This window comes from Ursus americanus, chromosome 15 (genome assembly GCF_024610735.1).
Source record: "Ursus americanus isolate L20-20 chromosome 15, mUrsAme1.1.p, whole genome shotgun sequence".
Lineage (NCBI taxonomy): Eukaryota > Metazoa > Chordata > Mammalia > Carnivora > Ursidae > Ursus > Ursus americanus.
Window position 1 is genome coordinate 32,100,514 of NC_142141.1, and position 21,543 is coordinate 32,122,056.

General features: G+C 42.4%; 1 protein-coding gene across 6 annotated transcripts in view; it reads right to left on the minus strand.

The window, feature by feature from the left end:
- The window catches only part of ZBTB35 (zinc finger and BTB domain containing 35), a 28,813-nt gene extending 7,270 nt beyond the window's left edge, over nt 1-21,543 (minus strand). Inside the window, exons 1-6 of one of the 6 annotated variants that reach the window (XM_045787368.2) lie at nt 21,322-21,542; nt 20,249-20,387; nt 19,071-19,172; nt 13,050-13,194; nt 1,272-1,632; nt 947-1,169 (exon numbers count right to left, since the gene is read on the minus strand). In XM_045787368.2, coding sequence (XP_045643324.1) covers nt 947-1,169; nt 1,272-1,632; nt 13,050-13,194; nt 19,071-19,172; nt 20,249-20,372 — 955 coding nt within the window. In that variant the 5' untranslated portion in view covers nt 20,373-20,387; nt 21,322-21,542. Of the gene's footprint in view, nt 1-946; nt 1,633-13,049; nt 13,195-19,070; nt 19,173-20,248; nt 20,388-20,604; nt 20,840-20,865; nt 20,909-21,321 lie in introns of those variants that run through there. The other 5 variants (XM_045787364.2, XM_045787367.2, XM_045787366.2 and 2 more) reach the window with 5 other exon arrangements.

The window sequence follows — 21,543 nt, forward strand, 5'->3', positions numbered from 1 at the left end:
CAAGCAACTCAGGACAGCACGGGATCTATGAAAAAATTTCTTCGAAATTCTCCAAACTCCAGCAGAGAAAGACTGAATAGTATGGAATACCTATGTTGTATTCACTGTATTAAACAGTCTAAACAGCTTTAGCCACCACACAGAAGAACCTAGGAACAAGTGTCTAGAGTCTGACACTTAGCACACCATACCCACTGCTCTCCCCACACACAAGATTCAAGTCACAGATGGTAGCTCGTGTGTGTGACACAGGAGACTTAGCAAAAGAATGCTTGGGAAGTGGAAGGACAGGGAATCTGACAAAGGGAAAAACAGGCATAGGGGATGGATGCAGAAATCTAACGACCAGAGGCCCAAAGTGAGACTCCCTGGGATCGCTCCTGCATGCCTGAGAGGGCTCCCAGGAGGAGGGCAGTAAAAGACTTTACCTTTCTCATCTCCTGGCTGTCCATCAGTCCTGACACTGTGTGCTCTTGGGAGAGGTGTGGGAAGATGAATATATACTGCCCACCTAGCTACCAGATCAAAACAGGTGACATGTATGCAAAGTTACAAACATGCCAGGGATTGTTTGCAAATGTACTTATCTACGTAATGTATAAATGACAGGAAACGTAAAAATACTAATAGTGAAGTTTCCCTATAATTAGGATTTCATAATTTATGATCCTTAGTCAATAATCACAAAGTGTGTTTTGTGTATTTCTTTTAAAAACAAAAACTGGCAAGGTGTAAGAGTAACTACTTTCAAACTTGATATGATTTTGCTTTTAAAGTATCAATATTTCAACAAACTAGGATCATGAGAACAATGTGAGCTCAGCCTGCATATGAGAAAATACAGGAGATGGCTTCTGTGGTACTAATTAAAAAGAAAGGATTAGATACCCAGACTTACAGTCAATGTGGAAAAATATACTTTTAACATAAAGGATTTGCTAATTACCTGTATGTTTTCGAAGATGCTCTTTAAAATGTCCAAAGTGGTCAAACTGTTTCTCACAGTATTGACATATGTGAATTTTTTTCCCAGTTCTTTGCTTCTTACTGACTCCACCTTCTTCAAGGTGGTAACAGTTGAGGTGCTGTTTCCATGCGCTCTCCCGAAGATACCTTTTATTGCATATTTCACACTTGAAACTCTCAGTGGAGTGTGATTTCATGTGTTCCTTAAAATGGTAAAACAATTTAAATGAACGGTTACATTTCTCACAATGGAACAAGTCCTTCACATGTGACAGCTGAAGTTCCACAATTTCAATACCTTCTACCTGTTTGCTTGTGGGGTCAGAAGCACAACCATCTTCTTCTTTAATCTGCCCTTTCCTATCACCTTGACGGTACTTGCTGGTAATATCTGCCAACAGTGCCAGAGCAGAATCATCAGAGGAACCTGTGCTTTGAATGTACTTTATGGACTGCTTGGCAGAAGCCACTTCCTCCAATGTTTCGATGCCTTCATCTTCCACTTCAATTGTGCCTTCAGCAATCTCCACCTCAATTTCAACAGGTTCTGATTCTGCAGAGGGCAATGACTCAGTGATAACATTTGAAGTTTCTGCAATCTTTCTTTTTTTTGCCTCACTTTTTCCTGTGGTATTTTCCTCTAGTGGAGCTGAGTTTTCTTTGTTCCTGAAATACATAATGTATGGATTTAAGAATCTTAAATCAGTGGAAATCCTAGCAGGTCAGTGGAAATCCTAGCAGGCTTTTGGGAAGAAACTGTTAAGCTCATAGTAAAATTTCTATGGGAAGGCAAAAAACAAGATTGAAGACTTATACTACCTGATTTCAAGACTTAATGTAAAGCTACAGTAAGTTAAGATGCAATACTGGTGACATGAAGATTAATGGAACACAGTAAAGTCCAGAAGTAGACCAACTTATTGAACTGATTTTTGAAAAAAAGGTTCCAAGATAATTTAATGGAGGAAAATCTTTTAATAGTAATGCTAGAACTGGTCTTTATATGGAGAAAATAAACCTCAACCATCACTCTTCAATCATACACACAAAAAATGGACCACAAACTTTAACATAAGAACTAAAACTATTAAACTTCAAGAAAAAAGTAGGAGAGGGGCGCCTGGGTGGCACAGTCATTAAGCGTCTGCCTTCGGCTCAGGGCATGATCCCGGCGTTCTGGGATCGAGCCCCACATCAGGCTCCTCCACTAGGAGCCTGCTTCTTCCTCTCCCACTTCCCCTGCTTGTGTTCCCTCTCTTGCTGGCTGTCTCTATCTCTTGTCAAATAAATAAAATCTTAAAAAAAAAAAAAAAGTAGGAGAAAATCTTTGTAAAATTGGGTTACTGAAAGATTTCTTAAATAGCATGTATAAAGCAGAAAACTTAATAGCAAAAATTGACAGATTTCATCAAAATTAAAAACTTTTGCCCTTTGAAATAGTAACAAAAAGGCAAGCCACAAACAAACAAAACAGAACAAAAAGGCAAGTCACAGACCAGGACAAAACATATGCACATACACATCTGCAAAGGTCTGTATAGACAGTGTAAGAAGTTTTCTCACAATCCAATATCCTCAGTAAGAGAAGACAACTACTGGTAGACAACTATCCATGAGTCTCATGTTTCTGCATGTCTCCTGCACTGACAGCTTTTCTTCTGGACTCTCTTCAAGGCTATCTGCAGTACCGCCAGCAATCTGGAAAGAGAGTGTAGCTCCCTCTGGAGTGACAGCTGGGCAGGTTTGCTTGCCGCCTATTATCAAAGATGTGGGCTTCCCAAGCTGGAGATTCTTCAGCTGTGATGTACACGTAAACCAACTAGATGCACAGGACTCACCTGGGCCACTCTATGTCACCCCTTTGGGGGAGAAGAGAAAACTGGCATAAATATAAAACTCATGCTGCTTGCTGTGCAAAAAGTAAAATCTTCCTGACTTAACAGTTTCGTATCTTCTATCAGCATCCATGAAACTATGCAGTATAACTTGCTGGCTTGCAAATAGGGTAAAATCTCAGATCCGTCACACTTCTTGCCAGGTTTTGGCAACAAGGACAAGATGCCAAAAAAGACAACATTTTCTGGAAGACAAAGGATGAGGCCCCACAAACCAAATAATGAATGGGATGTGAGGAAGTCCATCGGAGCTGGCAGTAAAACTGTTGACCAAACTATGGTCAACTGGGCAATGCATCATCTTCCATGTAACTGCCTACTCTATGAGTTAAACTGTGTCCCTCAAAGGTATGCTGAAGTCCTGATCCCTGATCTCTGCGAACGTAACCTTATTTGGAAATCAGTCTTCACACAGGTAATCAAGTTAAGATGAGGTCATTAGAGTGGGCCCTACTCTAATACAACTCTGTCCTTATAAGGAGAGGTACATTTGGACATACACACACACACACACACGCACACGCGAGAGAGAGAGAGAGAGAAGACAGCAAAGTGAATGAAGATGGAGGCAAAAACCGGAGTCACACAGCCACAAGCCAAGGACACCTGAGGCTGGCAGAATCGAGAAGAGGCAAGGAAGGATCCTCCTCTAGAGGACTTTGGGGGAGCATGGCCCAGCCAACACTGTGATTTAGGATTTCTAGCTTCCAGAACTGCGAGACAATAAACTTCTGTTGGACCCAGTTTGTAGTACTTTGTTATGGCAGCCTCAGAAAACTGAAACACCTATAATGAGGAAAACCTGAGAAGTTGCAGGATGAGTACTGGGCATTAAGTTCAAGGACAGCTGCTACAACGGTTCCCTGGTGCTGCAAACTCTCCCAGGGTTGGGGGAGGACTTCCCTGCCAACCTGGTGGTCAGCCTTAAGTCTAACCCATCAAAACAACTAAGATTTATGGTGGGGGCAGGGGTAGAGACAGAAGGTTTTGCTCCACTACAAACAAGTTACCTAAACCAAGGGTGACAGGAGGGAAATTTGCAACTGCTACTAACAGAAATGAGTAATTAGAACTTTGGCTAGTACACGTGAAAGATGGGGGGGCAACATGATGCTCTCGTCAAGAAGAATGGCAACACCAGGGCCATCACAGGGTTCGCCTCTCCTGCAGTGTTGTCATGTCCACCTTAGATCCATGTGGAGAGGACTGTAAAAGGTCTCAGGGGTTTTTTTCTGTAGTACGTCCTGGCTGCCATAAGAGTGCTATGGTGCTCTTGGGGAGATTTCTTTGAGACCAACTTCTGTGGTGAGGCACTGACTAGTAAGTCTTCCCGCCACTTGGGTTTTTAATGCTGATGAAGATGAGTCACTGGGAAATGAGAAAAGAATCCAAAGCAATATAAATTCTTGTGGTCAGGCCTCCTGAAAATCCTCCTATCCTTTATGTTGAACCAGGTAAAAACATAAGAGCTGTTATCATGACAACAGGGCAGCAAATGTCCAGGATTTTTTAAGAAGCCACCAGTGCGCAAGTCATCTGAGTCAGCCAAAAGGTATAAATATCTTATGGCCCTGGGGTCCCTGGGTGGTTTAGTGGGTTAAGCATCCAACTCTTGATTTCCACACAGGTCATGACCTCAGGGTCCTCAGATCGAGCCCCATGTTGGGCTCTGTGCTCAGCAGTGATTCTGCTCAAGATCTTCTCCCTCTCCCTATGCCCCTCCCCTTGCTCGTGTGCTCATCCTCCTCTTCTCCAACAAATAAATCTTAAGAAAAAATCTTATGGCCCCAATTGAAAAGCAATGTGGACAAGGCAGCTGAATCAAGGGATCCCCAAAACTGAAATAGATGGTGTCAGTAATAATGACCTTACTGGCTGATAGAGGGCTTTTGATGGACCGAAAACACTTGAGATTTGTTTAGTCAAGCCACACGCAGCTATCATCTGCCTGAAACCAAAAATAGGGGCGTCTGGGTGGCTCAGTCGTTAAGCATCTGCCTTCGGCTCAGGGCGTGATCCCGGCGTTCCGGGATCGAGCCCCGCATTAGGCTCCTCTGCTGGGAGCCTGCTTCTTCCTCTCCCACTCCCCCTGCTTGTGTTCCCTCTCTTGCTGGCTGTCTCTCTCTGTCAAATAAATAAATAAAATCTTTGAAAAAAAGAAACCAAAAGTAAAGATGCCTTGTTCACTAGCATGCAATCACTTTCTCCCTCCATATCTCTTCCTCTTCTACCTTCCTTCCCCCCATACCTTAACTTAACCTGCTTGGAGGAAGATAACTAGGGGTGAAGCCGAGGTCTCCCTGTTCCCAAGGGTATAGGGAAGACACCATATACCCATCCAAAGATGTGGAGGGAAACTCAGGAATGAGAGACTCAAACTTTCACAGCTCTGTTAGGATTCAGGTGTCCAACTCACCATCCTACCATGGGGAGAGGCAGCACTTACATTCAACTGATGGGGTTTGGGCAAGGTTCATAGCAGGAAAGGGAGGCTGTCTTAACCCTGTGGGTGGAGCTGATTCTACCTACTATTGTTGCTTTGACATCTGAATGTACAGCAGGAACTGGTATGGTATTTACACTGCCCTATTCTGTAAGCACCAGAGATGGACTGTCCCAAATGGAAAGAGCCACAGGTAGAGAAGAGCTACTGGAATAAACACCTGCAGCTGGTCAGGGTTTAGCACAAGTGTCTCTATCTTATGATGTCTAAAGTTTACAATCTATTGATGTCCTGTTGACTGGCAAGCTAGAAGTCTATCTAAAAAGCCCTTACTGCTTTTTACCACACCTTACAGGTGTTGATGATAAATCCTCAACAAAATTCAGAGGCCTGTTCATAAAGTGAAATTTCTTGGGACTAAGCACGTGGATTCACAACACTCAATCCCTCCAGCAGTAAAAGAAAAACTATTCCTTTACCTCCTCCCTCTCCCTATTGAAAATGAGGATCAGCATCTTATTGAATTTTGGGGCGTACTGGAGACAGCACGTACCTCACTTGGGCATTCTACTTTCTTCTTTATATCAGCTTATCTGCAAATCAGGAACTTTTAAGTTGTGCTCCAACCAAAAGGTTGCACTGGAAGTTGCCCATCAAGCTGTGGCACATTCTCCGTTTTGGGGGCCCTACAACTCTTAATGGTCCCTTTGAACTAGAAGTCTTTGAGACTGATGCTTTTGCAGATTACCGCTTCTGGTAAAGGGAGTCAGGCTCTACCCACAAGGTATACCTTCGGTTTTGTACCTGTCAATTCCCTGACACAACTACAAGGTACACTCCCTTTGAAAAGAAAGGATTAGCTTGTTTTGGGGCTCTTGAAACTGATGCCTGATCCATTGAGGCTTTGAGGCTCTCTAGCCTGAGACTGCCGTTTGGGAGTGCATCAACTAAGACTTCACAACTAGCAAGGTAAAACATGCCCCCAAGTCTCACCTGTCAAACAGAAATAAGACACTCAAGGAGCGTGTGGGAGGCTCAGTCGGTTGAGCGTCTGATTCTTCCTTTGGCACAGATCATGATCTCAGGGTCATGGGATGGAGCCCCAAGTTGGGCTCCGTAAGCAGCAGGGAATCTGCTAAAGATTCTCTCTCCTTCTCCCTCTGCCTCTCCCCCCACTCACTTGCTCACTCACTCCCTCTAAAATAAATCTCCTCTGCCTACCGTGCCCCGCTGCTTGTGCTCTGTCAAATAAATAAATAAATAAATAAATAAATAAATAAATAAATAAATAAAATCTTTTAAAAAAACTTAAAAAAAAAAAAGAAGAAGAAAAGCAGTGAGACACTCAAGAAAGCAGTTAACCTCTTGGCTTTACATGAAAAAAAAAAAACGGTAGCTCCCCCGACTCTGTTGCCCAAAGAAAGCCGCTACACATCAACGCGGTCTTTAATTCACTGATGGTTTGACTAACCTCAAGACTGATGGTGTTCTCTGGGCTGGGGCAAATGCTCAGCTTTAGCACCAACTACGCAAAACCAAAAGTGGATGTGGTTGCTGTGCTTAGAGGGCAGAACTCAAAAAAGCTTCCTTCACAGCCCTGGACAACACTCTCCACAATGAACCATATTATATTTTATTGACTCCTGGGCTGCTGCCAATGACCTAGCTGACTGGAAGAGCTGGAAATCTTGGCTGATTACAGACATCTATCCTCAGGACCACAACTGTGGAAACAAATAGGCAGTTGCTGATCAAACTATTTGAATCACTGATTCAGATGCCCATGGTAAGGGGCATCTCTAATGATACTAAGCAGAATGAAGTTGATCGAGCCTGCATTGCCTAGACTTCCATCACTGACCCCCCAGATCCAGTACTATTCTGAACATGGTGACACTTCCACCATTACAGGCTGAGAATAAAGGATCCTATGCTTCTGATATAGAAGTTGCCACTGGATGCCAGACTTGTGACACCCACCAAAAGCTGGCCTATTTGTCTCATGGTGAAGGAGGCTACATTTTGCAGAGCATTGTCCCTGACTGTTCCTGAAAACTGACTACACTGGACCTCTGACCCCATCCCAGGGCTATAAGTACTGTCTCACCACTGCTGACACTTTTCAAGGTTACAGTGCTGCTCTTCCAGACTGATCTGCTGGTTCTGGCCCCTGAGACTAATCTGTGTCGTATGTTTAGGTGTCTGGATCATTTGCAATCTGATAATTCTGTGCCTAAAGCTACTCAATAACTGGCTGACAGGCAAGGTACTGATGAACCCTGCAAGCTCCCTACCATCCACACATATAGATAATGTAGAGCACTGCAAAAGCCTCCTCGAACACTGACTTAGGAAGATTTCTGACTCTACTTCCCTCATCTCCTCTTTGTCCAAAAATCTGAGTAAGGCAGTTTGGTCATCGAATTCTGCTGTCCCCAAAAAGGGACCATCTCTTCTCAGCTGCTTCCTGGATAATGATCAAGACAAAACCTAATTGGAAATTTTGAATTCTGCCCTAACTATTCTTAGACACAGTCTTTTTCCCCCTGCAATGGCAACCCTGGCACAGCCTGGTTGGTGTCTCTTCCAGGTGACAGCCCAGTCAAAAGTGGGCTTAGCAGATTCAAACTTAATTCCAATTCAGTCATCTGGATTCTCTTGTTGAACTGACATCATCTTAGATCCTAAAAATAATGACCACTTGGTTGAATATACTGCTTGCCAGGTACACTTAAGAGCAGCCCTTGTGGGGCGCCTGGGTGGCTCAGTCAATTGAGTGTCTGACTCTTGGTTTTGGCTTAGGTCATGATCTCAGGGTCCTGAGATCCAGCGTGGAGTCTGCTTGTCCCTCTGCACTTCCCCCAGCTCATGCTCACTCGCTCTCAAATAAAATCTTAAAAAAAAAAAAAGAGTGGCCCTTGTGAGTCAAAGTGGGAGATACAATGGGTCTCTAAGTTTTATGAAAATGCCTTTGTGTCCCTCACTATTCTGGATGAAAGGTCTGGGTAAGAGGAGGGAATGACTAGAAAAGAGGTGAAGTTGTAGCTACTAGAATGGGACACAATGATTCTACGGAGGCGAAGGGAGAGCAACAACCCTGACACCTGAGAAGAGAAAATCTTAGACTCCAGGAGGTATGGGGGAGGAAGGGATTAATGGTCTTTGTCCTTTAGAACTGCCACTATAGCCTTCCTCGGTAGGAAAATGCTCTGATGCAGCTCTCCCCAACTGTTACAAGCAACTTTAAATCAACTGCTGGATCTGTCCTCCCTTGTCCAATGACTGACCATGATTTGATGATCATTTCCCTTAACTATACCAAGAAGTTTTTTGGAAACAGCAGGGGATGGCCAAGCTCCTACATGTTCCATATTTGCCCCACTACCGTTCCCAAAGCTGAGGTCAGTTCATGAGGTGGATAATTACCACTCAACTGGCATTCAAGTGTGCATGACAAACTGACCGCCCTCAGACAACCCCTCCGAAAAACAAGGACTAGATTCAGTCAGGGAAAGGGGGAAGCCACATTTGAGGCTTGTGCCCCTGAATGATGAACAACACTCTTTCCAACCCACCTATATGCCCTTGGGACCGTACTTCTTGTACAAGATCCAGGTACTAACTTCCCTCCCCAAAAGTATGATGACTTGCATTTCAGGGGTGGGTAGAAGAGATCATCTAGTTTTTAAGGAAACACCACTAATAGATCAGTTTAGTTCCCAGGTGACTGATCTTTCCAAAGCAAGGCAAATTTTGGGTACTTGGGGGAGTTTCCTAGAAGAATAACTGACTTGTTATTTATGTGTGCGCCATGGGTAGTTTTCCCTACAATGGGCGTCATCCAAATTAAAAAGGTGATACAAAATTTGTGCCTGACTTAAGCCTATGTGATCAATGACACCACTTGGGCCCTGGAAGTCATTCATGTTAGCCTCAAATCACCGTTTAGGGTTATTATGGATGATAGACTTGCCCTAGGCTTCCTCCCAGTGGGCCAATGCAGAGACTGTGCAAGTGCTAAAAGATCTTGCTATATTTGGATTAATGCTTAGAGCTAAATAAAAAAAATCAACACAGAGACTAAACATAAAAGCTACCTGGCTTTCTAGGGATTTATTCAGTTAGTTGAGTCCAGGACCTTCGGGGAGCGTATGGTTAAGCTCAGCACTGCAGGATGGCCACATCCTGCTGCTTCAAGTTCTGTTGATAGTTGCCTTAATTAAATCTGGTGTGGGGAAAAAACAAAACAAAACCTGAACGGATTAGGACCCAGTCCCTATTGATCAGATTTATCAGAGTGGTCACAGAGTAGTATACTCAAGGAAAAATTTACCAGAAGCTAAAATAACACAGAAACAAGGATACTGTCGGAAGATAACTCTCCATGGATCCCTCATGTTTCTGTAGGTCCTATAAACAAAGACACTGACAGCCTTTTGTTCTGGATCTTTTCAAGGTTGTTTGTATAGCAAACAGCCTTAGAAGAGAATGCTTGTCTTCTCGAGTGGAGGATAGGTTCATTTATTGCCCAGTATAATAAAGATAATGGCCCCTATGGGCTGGTTTGCTTGCAGCTCATTATAAAAAAAACTTGGGTTTCCTAAAGCCAGGTGTTCCTCAAATGTCATGCAAACCACTGGGAGTACAGCACACACCTAGGCCACTGTTGTCACCCCTATGGGATTTGGGTGGGGACCAAGGCGGGCAAGAAAAATTGATATGAGCATGGAGCTCAAGCTGCTCCTTATGCTGTCAGAGAAATGAAGTCCTTTCTCTCCGACTGAGGAATCTCATGTCTTCTGCCAGCATCCAAAAGAACTGGCAGGCCAACTTACAGCTTGCAAACAGGATAAAATCTCAGACCCTTCACAGTTCTTGACAATAACCCAATTTAAAAATGGGCAAAAGATCTGAACAGACACCTTGCCAAAGAAGATAAGCACATGGACAAAAAGCACATGAAATAATGCTCATCATTAGTAAGGGAATTGCAAATTAAAACCATTACATACCTCCTAGCACAGCTAAAATGAAAAGGCCTGATCATACCAAGAATTAGCAAAGCTGTGGAGCAACAGGAACTCTCATACACTGTAGGTTGGAATGTAAAACGGCACAACAATTTGGAAAACAGTTTAGCAGTTTCTTAAAAAAAATTAAACTATACAACCCAGCTATTCCACTCCTAGGTATTTTCTGAGAAATGAAAGAATGGCCACTTTATTTGTAATAGGTGGAAACATTATCAACAGGTGGCACAGCCAGACAATGGACTACTACTTGGTAATAAAAGAGAATAAAATACTAATACCCACAACAACACTGACAAATCTCTAAAACATAATGCTAAGTGAAAGAAGTCAAACACAAAACTACACTGTAGGAGTCCATTTATATGATATTCTAAATAAAATACAACTACAGTGATAAAGATCAAATCAGTGGATAACTGAGGCGAGGCATTAGCGTTGACTAAAGAGTCATGAGAAAACTGAGAATGATGGAAATGTTCCCATGTCTTGATTATGGTGGTGATTACACCACTGTATACAAATGCCAAAATTCAAACTCAATATTAATCCGGTGAATTGTTTTACACATGTAAATTATACCTCAACAGGCTGGAGAGGAAAAATCTATAAGGCAACTGCTGCTTCCTAACAAATATCAAGAACCCTCTCCTACACAGCTTCAAATAAACAATAATGCAACTCCAGCAAAGCAAAATAAGGTCCTCATACTTTCTTCAGTGTCATTCAAAAAGTTGACACTATATTCCAAAAATACTTGCATGCTGCAAATGTGAGAAGAGCACCTAATTCACCTTTTGTATCTGCAAAAGGTTATATAATATCTCAATACAGAGTTGCCTGAACCAGTCAATTTAACCACAACTAAATTAATTTTTATTCCTAAACTGCATTATTATAAACAGCCAATACATAATGCTGCTGTCTATAAAGAACGCTTCAGAGTATACTGCATGCCTAACTGGTTCAAGAAAACAATTCAACATGTTACCGTATTTATACTGAATAGCACTCACTTATGGTTGTAATTACTGTAAGGATCCTACTCTTATAATAAATCTTCTAAAAGGTTCTAAATAAACAAGCCTGGGAAAACAGCTGTGCCCAGTTGTTCTTACCTTCATCTCCCAATAACTATACACATGAACTCAATTCCCAACCCTCCCAAATGCAACCTAGGGTACTGTCAGAATATGTTCCACTGTTCTGCTGCCAAGGACTTTCCCCACAGTGAGACACTACTCACTACTATAAGCAGCAAGGGGACCACACAGATAGGACATTTTCCAAAAGGTTTTCATCCAGGATTTAACCACAAATCTGATGTTGTCCCATCCATTTTGTATTCCCTTTAGTTCCATTTTGAAAGGTATGACATCATCAGATATATATCCTCAACACGCCTCAATTTTATTACCCATGTCTCAGCTCTCTCTAACGGAGAGTACTGATTTGGTTTGAATCGGCATGCACCCAGCCATCCATTCACAAATGTGTACCACACACCTACTGTGTGCCAGGCACTAGGCATTAGAGAATACATACACACCACTCTTGGTTTAATCTTGAATTCCATCATCAAACTAATTAAAAGCTCATTAGGAGAAACGGTACTTATGGATGATTACTGTTCAATTATTTCTTAGAATTATTCTAAATTATATCTTTTGACTGAACCACACCAGTGAGTTGGACTGAATCATTCTGTCCCATTTGCAATTGATTTTACCAAAATGCACTTTAGTGTTATGCGAATGACCTCTACTAAGGTTATGATAAGAAAGAGAGCCAGAACATAATTATAAGACCAGTTCATTTACAGTACTATATGCCAGACACCATGCTAAGCACTTTAGATGTATTAATTCATTTAACCCTCACAAATAATCCTATGTAGAAAGTACCATTATCCCCATTTGACGGATGAGGACGCCAAGCTACTGACAGATCGAGTAACTTCATAATGGCCACACAGTGGTAGAGCTAGGATTATTACCCAGGCAGCCAGACTTCAGAGTTCTTGTTCTGTCACCATATTACGGTGCCACTATTCATTACGTAAGGTGTTGGAAGTCTTTATTCATTACATCGTTGAATGTTTTCTTAATACTTTCTATGAGAAATTTTGTGTCTTAATACCAGGAATGGCTCCTAAGCAACTGATTTGTTCTCATACTCATGAATAATCTAACTTAGAATTTTTTCTTTCCCTTTTCTTTGCACTAGGTGCTTCAGAGTTCAGAGCTAGATTTAGCCCATCTAGCAAGTAAACAGACTTAAACAGCAGCATACTGACTACCGTATTTCTAACTTCACTGATTATCGCCCCCATCTGGTCTATTAATCTTCATCCATTTCCCCACTTATTTTTAAACAGTACTAGGTTTACTTTGGTAAGCCAAACCTTTTTAGAGTAAGGCTTGGTGCAATTAACAACTCAAATCCAACAAAACAGTTTATAGGGACCTAGACAACTCCTCCTTATTTTACTAAATACAAAACATGCTACTTTAGTTAACCTTAGCAGTTTTTACATAAGGACAAGAAATCAAGTGCGAGAGAAAGAGCAATCAATATCCAGAATTTTATAGATCCTTAAATATTCTTAATTTTAAAATGTCAGTGCTTTATAGCATAACACATATAATAAATTCTTGATTAACAGGGTGTACATGACTGAATATACTATCTGTGTGTTGCTAAGAAAGTAATTACCTGACTTCAAGGGCTTTGATAGCTTCTAGCATTTGTAGAAACTCTGCTGCTTTCCATACATCATTGGCTTCTTCTTCTCCTTGTATCATTAATTTTGCCGTATACGTGAACTCAATTAAATGACGAAAGGCCATTTTACTAACACCTGCAAAAAAAAGATGCGCATTAGCATGTACGCACGTTGATTCAAATCTTCTAACATTAGTAAAGAAAAAAAGCTCAGTGTTTGAAACCTGATTAGTATCTGAATTTTGGAAAATTATTTCCTGATGGAATTCTCATTAACGGTACAGTAAGACTATACCAAGTTCCAGCAGTACCTACTAAACTACTTTAAGATCTTTCCCAAGATTTCTAAGGCTCTTATGACAGCAAAACCTACCATTCAAATGAATGCGCTATTACAGGTTAGACATGCTACTTTCCTGTCAGGGATCTCTGCATCAACTCAGCTCCAAATCTTCAAGGGCTTTCCAGAGCTGAGCAAATAAAGTTCCATACCACTCTGCCTTTATTTCAAGGTACTTCACTATCTTCTCTTCCAAATTTCAACTCTATAAGTCCCATACTATATACTGATCTTCAAAGCCTTCACTTCTAAAGCTTCCTTGTCTTCATTAACATTTACCCTCCCTTCCTGAATGCTTAATCACTTTATCTCTGTACAAATCCTACCACCCTTGAAGGCCCAATCCTAATGCCACATACATAATGAAACTTTCTTTAATGCCCCCCCCCAACTCTGTACTTGTTCTGACAATTATAACTCATGGCCATCTCTTGACTCTAAGCTACTTGAGGGAAATAATTTTTGTCTCTGTACACTCACCTCACAGTATCTAACACAATGCTCCCTAAAATGCAGACACACAAAGTAGGAATGACTAAGGGCTAAAGTCACTTTTAAAATTTAGCTTCCACAATTCCAACTTTTCTTTACAAGTTTTATGTTTAAATTTTGGCCCCAAAAGATACTCTATTTCTTTGTGCTCTTCAATGCTATATATTATTTCAATCTGCTAATGCAAGGCTACAAAAATCTACCGAGACAAAAAGAAAACCACTTTATTTATTTTTAAAAGATTTTCAAGTAATCTCTACACCCAACTTGGTGTTTCAACCTACAACCCTGGCATCAAGAGTCACGTGCTCCACCGACTGAGCCAGAAAGGCACCCCAGAAGAAAACTACTTTTAACATAGAATTTTTAACTAAGAATGTCCAAGTCCAAACTGCACACAACATACATAACTGCCAATACAAAAATGCTTTTATGTTCTTCCTACATGCACTTTATACACCTGAATAAGCAAACCAAAAATAACTGGATTCTTTGAAGATTACTTTTGAGTCTCCTAAATCTTTTTTCTCCCAGTTATCTTTTTTTTTTTTTTTTTTTTAAAGATTTTATTTATTTATTTGACAGAGATAGAGACAGCCAGCGAGAGAGGGAACACAAGTAGGGGTAGTGGGAGAGGAAGAAGCAGGCTCATAGCGGAGGAGCCTGATGTGGGGCTCGATCCCATAACGCCGGGATCACGCCCTGAGCCGAAGGCAGACGCCCAACCGCTGTGCCACCCAGGCGCCCCCTCTCTCAGTTATCTTTTGACCATGTTATTCTTTATTAGAGTAACTAAACATTTTTTTGAGTTCTGACCAAATATTTAAAAGTGCAACAAAAGTCCTTTCTAAAAACATGTGTAAATTTTTCTTGAAGTGGAATGAGATTTTGATTTTTAATCAAACACACACATATAATACTACAAATATCAGGCACAACTCCAAACACCTCACAAATATTAACTCAGTCCTCGTAACAATCCCATGGAGCACTTTATTGTAATCTCCATTTTATAGACAAGAAAACTGAGGCACAGAAAAATTAATAACTGTGACTTTGGCAAGTTACTTAAATGATGAAACTAGAATCAACCCCACATGGCCCAACTCCTAAGTCCAAGATAAAGATTTTTACATGAGATGATGGCAGAAAACATTTCATCTTGGAAGAGTTTGAATACTTATGACTTCATTCACTGCAGGCCCACAATCTCTTATTCGTAATTCCAAAGTCCCCCAAATCTCTTAAGACTGGAAGTTTTCCCATAAATTTGGCAGCAAAATTTGATATGAGCAGACATGAGGCCATTTATAGTCTTTATCCCACTTAGAGTAAATATTAATATGCTACTCTTTCAAAATATTATTTGGTTACAGGATGTCACCCTAGACCCCACTGGGAGTATAATGTAATACACAGACTGCATTATCTTTGGAAAATTTGTGATTTCAAGAAACATCTGGCCTCCAAGGATTTGAATAAGGAATTGTAGACTTAGTTCCCAATTTTGGTTAATTAGAATCACTGTAGACTTTACAAAAGCCTGGGGTCTCTGATCTCCAGAATCAAAACTGGGATAGGAAACTTTTTTTTTAATAAGCATCTTGGGTGTTTCTTAAGTCGCCAGTCCAGCACTAGTCCTAGGAATAAATCACTGACCTAATTAGCTAACATGAACCAAACTGATAACACCTGCCCAGGTGAGTGACGTGGTGACAGATGATGCACAGTTGCAAAAACACTATTCTTCGTGAGGACTAGTCTGGTAACTTTCAAATCTCAACCCACTTTCTAATTAATTCCTTGCTCCTTTCATAATAGAAGGGTACAGGAGAACACGATTTTTCTGAGTATCTAAAGAAACTGTTAATGTGAACATCTTAACCTGAATCTTCTTTTTTTTCACTTAGGAAGAAGCAAAAGAGGGCAGCATTCCAGAAATATAAACTGAGGTCATGATTCATATTTTACAAATGGGGGTTCCAATTCTAGCTAAGATGAAGAAAGCACATTCTACCACTCCACACTCCATCTTGTCCACTGCTTACAATCACAACTCTTGGGAAGAACACATAAAGCAAATATATAAGGATTCTGAAAGATAAACAGAAGCAAGCAGGCTGGGGAGAGAAATCAAAACTCAAAGAACAGCAGTGAGTCTCCTGGGTTTTTATTTTTCCTCCCACATATCCTAGCTTAGACGCAAATCCCATTCCTGTGTAGCAGAACAGACAAAAAAGCTGCAGAAGAAACTTTCTGGCTAGAGAACCAGGAAAGGGAATGGAGAGTATGAGTGGGGCGGGTTTTTATTCTGCTCAGCCCTGCTTCAAAGCAAGTTCCAGTTCTGATGCTGGCACACCTGTGGCTGGTGACCACCAAGCAGGCACTGATTCTTAGAGAAAGTTTTTCTGACAAAGAACTAGGAAACAGACTATGATCTAAAGAGCATGGAGAGAAATCTTATTTTTTCTCTCTCACCACTTTGTCTAGGAAATGAATACCACTGTGGGAAGCAAATGACAGCACAGGGAAGCTAAAATCGTAATTTTCTAGCCAGATGATCAGGAAAAGTTGTGCCTAGGAGCTCAAGTGCAGAAGAAGTCAGAAGAGAGAACTACAGAAAGAACCTCTGTGAATGAAGTCCTGCTCTAGCCACCGAGCTACACATGTGTAGAACTGAGATGAGGCAGCACAGCAAAGGGTTTGAGTACCGCCCTATGATGCAGACTACCACCCAGGTCGGCACACCAGGGACCTGAACACCACAACAAAAGTTTTGAAAGCTAAACTGGAATTGCATCCATAGTCATATAAGGCAGTATGAACCTAAAGCAGGTGACTGCTTACTAGAAATAAAACAAACCAAAATCAAAACAAAACAAAAAGCATTCTCCAGAGGATTTTGACAGCACAGAGTGTCGTAATATTCAAAGTGCCCACGACAGAATACAAAATTACTTGACGTATCTTACAGATTAAAAAAAAAAAAAAAAAAAAAGGAAGCCAACATGTCCAAGCTTATACAACTGACAACAGTAAAGAAAACTCAGGTTTTTGAATAGGGCTTTCTCTATAGCCAGGTGACCTAGACAAATTGTACAGTAATCCCAAAGTTAATGGTTTAAAACTGACACAAACTGATTTTTTAAACCTGAATCTGGCAAGTAACAAAAACAGAAACGTTCTTACATTTTCTCATTTGTCTATATTAAATACTGAAGGCTTATATGTGGTATACTATAATGAAGATAGTAGGTCAGAGGTACTAAAAGGCACAAGGAACAATCTCAAGGTGATTAGTCCCTAGAAGAGAAGATCCTACTTCTCCAGGTATACTCGTTGCTTCAAAAGCGATGCACATTCTAGCTTGGGCCACTTATTTTTTGACTGTTTAAGATTCTGCTTAAAAGGCACAAGTCAACTCTTTGAAATCTTTCCTCTCCGAGGTAGACTAAACTACTCATTCTCTCTCCTCAGCTACACCATTCCACACTAAAAGTCTCTGTAACACTTTTTGCACTCCTTTCTATATCTGTTGCTTATCTGTGATTAAATTTGCAAATTCTTTAAGGGCTGTCTTATTCATCAATTCTTCATTTCCTGGGTCTAATACAGTGCAGCACATACAACAGGTATTCAATCTGACAAATAGCCCCAATTTATGAAGCTCTGACAATGCACCAAACACTATGCTCAGCACTCTGCATATGTTATTTCAATTAAGCATTACAAGCCTATAAAGCAATGAGGACTCTTCAGATGAGGCGGCAAATATGCAACTGAAAGTAACCTGCCTGGCGTCACACAGTACCTCAGGTAAATGAACGGTTGACATCTTGCCCTGTAATAGAAAGGAATACCATAGAGGCAGCTAGATTCTCACTTTAGTAAGCTTCGCGGATTTCCATTATGCCTGTGGCTCTGTCCATCACAGATAATGAAAAGATTATCTATGGATGTATCAGCCAGAATGCTAGATAAACTGGAATGTACCAAAAAAAGGAACATGCTTAACTTTTTCATTTTCTTCACTCCCCAGGGCACCAAATTTCCCCAAGGGAATACCGTTTCTAGGCAACTGATTCATAACAAAGAACATATACACCGTGAAAAAGATACAAAACCAAAACTCAAGAACACTGAAAGATCTAAAATTCTGTATTTACATAGACAAGCTTATTTATTTCCTATAGTTTTGGATGACAGGGAGGCGTAGGTAATGTAGCAGTATAAGACAAAAGCACAGTAATTAAGAGCATAAAGTGCATCCCTTGCTAGCTGGACAACACTGAGCAAGTAACCATTTACAGCCTGTTCCCTGATGTGTAAATTGGAAGTAATACCACTTATTTCAAAGGATTGCTGTAAATCTCAGAAAAGGCACATAAACCGCATAGCACTATAGCTGGCACTTGGGAAGCTATTATTATAAAAGTCAAGCAAGTACAAAAATCATTTTCTTTTCTTTTTTTAAGATTTTATTTATTTATTCATTCGACAGAGATAGAAACAGCCAGCGAGAGAGGGAACACAAGCAGGGGGAGTGGGAGAGGAAGAAGCAGGCTCATAGCGGAAGAGCCTGATGTGGGGCTCGATCCCACAACGCCGGGATCACGCCCTGAGCCGAAGGCAGACGCTTAACCGCTGTGCCACCCAGGCGCCCCCAAAAATCATTTTCTACTTTAAGGCAGTATCTACTGAATGATTCCTTCTATCCCAGACTCTCTCCACTAGCACTTCTGAATGCTACTTCAGTTCATCTTTCCTAGTCCTTTCCACATTATGACAGCCCACTTCATTTTGTGCACACGTACCTCGGCTAGTAAACCTTCTAATGTAACCTGCAGCATCCCCACCAGCTTGAAACTTAAGCCCACTGAACAAAGATGGGAATTCACTTTTAATACATGCTTTCAAAAGAGTGACCACTGGTTTTAGAGGTGGAAAAGACTCTTTTAAGAGACCAACATCTACCATCTAATGTAAGAGTTTTTCCTGACAGATCATTTTACCAAGCACTTTACTGAAAGTAAGAATTCTCAAGTGTCAAAAGAACAATTTATCCAGTCGCTTAATAGGAACCACTTATGCCTATTTCCCACAGTATCCTGCTAAATTACCTAACACTTCTTCATCAATTATAATGTTTGCTAAGTATTGTATTTAAAACAAGCATTTACCTTCTATCTCCACCAAAGGTTCCTGAGTAAACTCCTGAAAGAATTTGTAGAAGAACTTACTGCAAGCAGCCAAAACAGCCTTGTGGGCCTTAAAATGGTGTCCTAGATTAAAAAAGAAAAAAGAAAAAAAAGAAAAAAAAAGTATCATACATATTCAAAAATCAAAAGTAAAACCAAAAAACAAAGTGGAAAATTATATAAAGTAGACCTTTCTCCATAATATAAGACTATATACGTTACTGAACTAAAGTCAGAATGTTCTTAGCAGCTATCTTGATAAATTTCAATCTTAATTAGACACGAAGCCAGATCTTTACCTCAAAGACCTTATTAAGTCAGTTTAATAAAAGCCAGTTTACAAAACTAAAAGAGGTACGGAGCTTCTTACCTCTTATAGAGTCAAATGTATACCCTATTCATTTAAAACTCCTAAATATAAACACAACCCAAAATGTTATATATCTCATTTGGAAAGAGAGAAGAAAAAGCCATAGAATAAGCATAAAGCTGGATGTATCTGCTATGGAAAACATGTTAATATGCCTTGTACTTGGAAGCAGCAGACCTACAATACAACAGATCTATAAAAAAGAACAGCCTGCCTTGCGATGCCTATTTTCACTAAATAGAAAAGATACCCAAAGCTGCGTTTGCCTCCATTATAATGACAACTCCTAATACCGGTGAAGACCCCAATGACAACTCCTAATACCAGTGAAGACCCCATTTGATTTGGAGGCTTCCCAAAGAGGGTACCAGTGTTGTAAAGGAATCTCTCACATTCTCCCTCCAAGACCATCTGGGAAACTAGAAACAATCAACACTTCCCAAATGATTGCTGTGAAAGGCTCCTCAAAGCAGCTTATGAATAGAAGGCTATTAACCAAACATTTAGAAATATCCTATCTCCAACGCCATCATCTTGCACACAAGTGTGCAATGAGAAAACTTAAAAAGGCTGCAAAAAGTTAAGATGCGATGATTACGTTGAAAGCGCGACTAGCCAACTAGCCTTCTGCAACATGGTCTACGCGAGTGGACACTGACAAGTCCCCCCCAGGTCCCAGCGCACACTCAATAGGCACAGGCCATAGACGGTGAGTAAAAAAGGCGAGTGGGGGAAGGGGAGATAAGAAAGGAAGGCACAAATTCGCTGCTCAGCCCACCACCCTACCCACCGTCGACAATCAGGGTGATGTCAGTAAACCGATCCTGCTCTCGCTGTTCATTCAATCGGTCCAGGATCATTTTATGATGTTCCGGGAACTCCTGAAGGCATTCCATCGTCTCTTCGGCCTCCATGGCCGTCGGGTTGCTCTACAAAAGAGGAGCATGATAATGTAAACCCATGAGCTCGGGCTGAGGCACAAAACCCCTAAAGCGTAAAACAACAAACAACAAAACCCCAGCTACGTGAAAAGAAGGGGGGAGGGTGAGGCAGGAGGAGAGGAAGGCGAGGGAAGAAAGAAAGGCGAGCCGGGTGGCCGCCGCGCGTTGGGGGCCGGAGCCGCGGCCGCGGGACTCCGAGCCTGACCTAATTGGAGTCGGGAGACGCGAGCTGAAGCGGGGTGGGCAGAGCGCCGGAGGCTCCGGGCGCCGGGGCGCGCAAGTCCGGCAGAGGAAGGGACCCGACAGCCGTGGCGGCCCCCTAACGGCCCGCCAAGCCCTTCTGCCCGGCCCTGGCTCCCGCCGCCCCGGGACCCGGTGCGGCCCGCGGCCCACAACGACTCCCGGGTCGCCTCTCCCTCCCCCGCCCCCCCCTCTTCTCCCCCGCCCCGACCGGGCCGGCACTCACTCAGGGAAGGAGGAGCGGCCCGGGCCTGCGCGTCACTTACGTCGACGTGCTGCGTCAGCGCGCTGGGCTTCGGCTGACGCGGACGCCGACCAAGCGTCGACCACTGAGGAAACGGGCCACACCCCCACCCGCCCCCGCTAGTGGCGGACGGAGTCAAGCTAGGGGTTTGACGCTGGGCGAGGGCGAGGGCGAGGCCGTGGCCGCTAACGCTCGGGGGAGGAAGTCCGGCCAAAGGGGGGGGGGGGGGGCTGGGCCGGCTCAGAGCCAGGCTGTAATCGGGGCGGGGATCTAAATCACCGCCTTTCCACCAGCACCCCCACCGCGGTGCTCCAGGTGTGAGCGCTTCCGACCCGGACCTCGGAATAAGCTCGCAACTCTTTCCCCGTGCTCTTTTATTACCCGACTCCTCCAGCCCCGCCCCCTTTCCTCAATAAGCTTTGGGTCGGCCAGCCTTACCTAGCTCGTGATCCTCCCTTTCTCCTCTCCGGCCCTCAGTGCTTCTCCTTCCTCGCTCTCCCCTCTCGGAGCGAAACTCAGCCCACACTGTACGCTACCCGTGAACAGCGCCGCGCCCTCCATTTCCTCTCGAGTGCCCGGACGCTGCCTCCGCTGGGTCTGGCAGGCGCACGTGCGCTCGCTCCGAGACCCGGGCGGCCGCGGCGCGGGCGGCGGCCACGG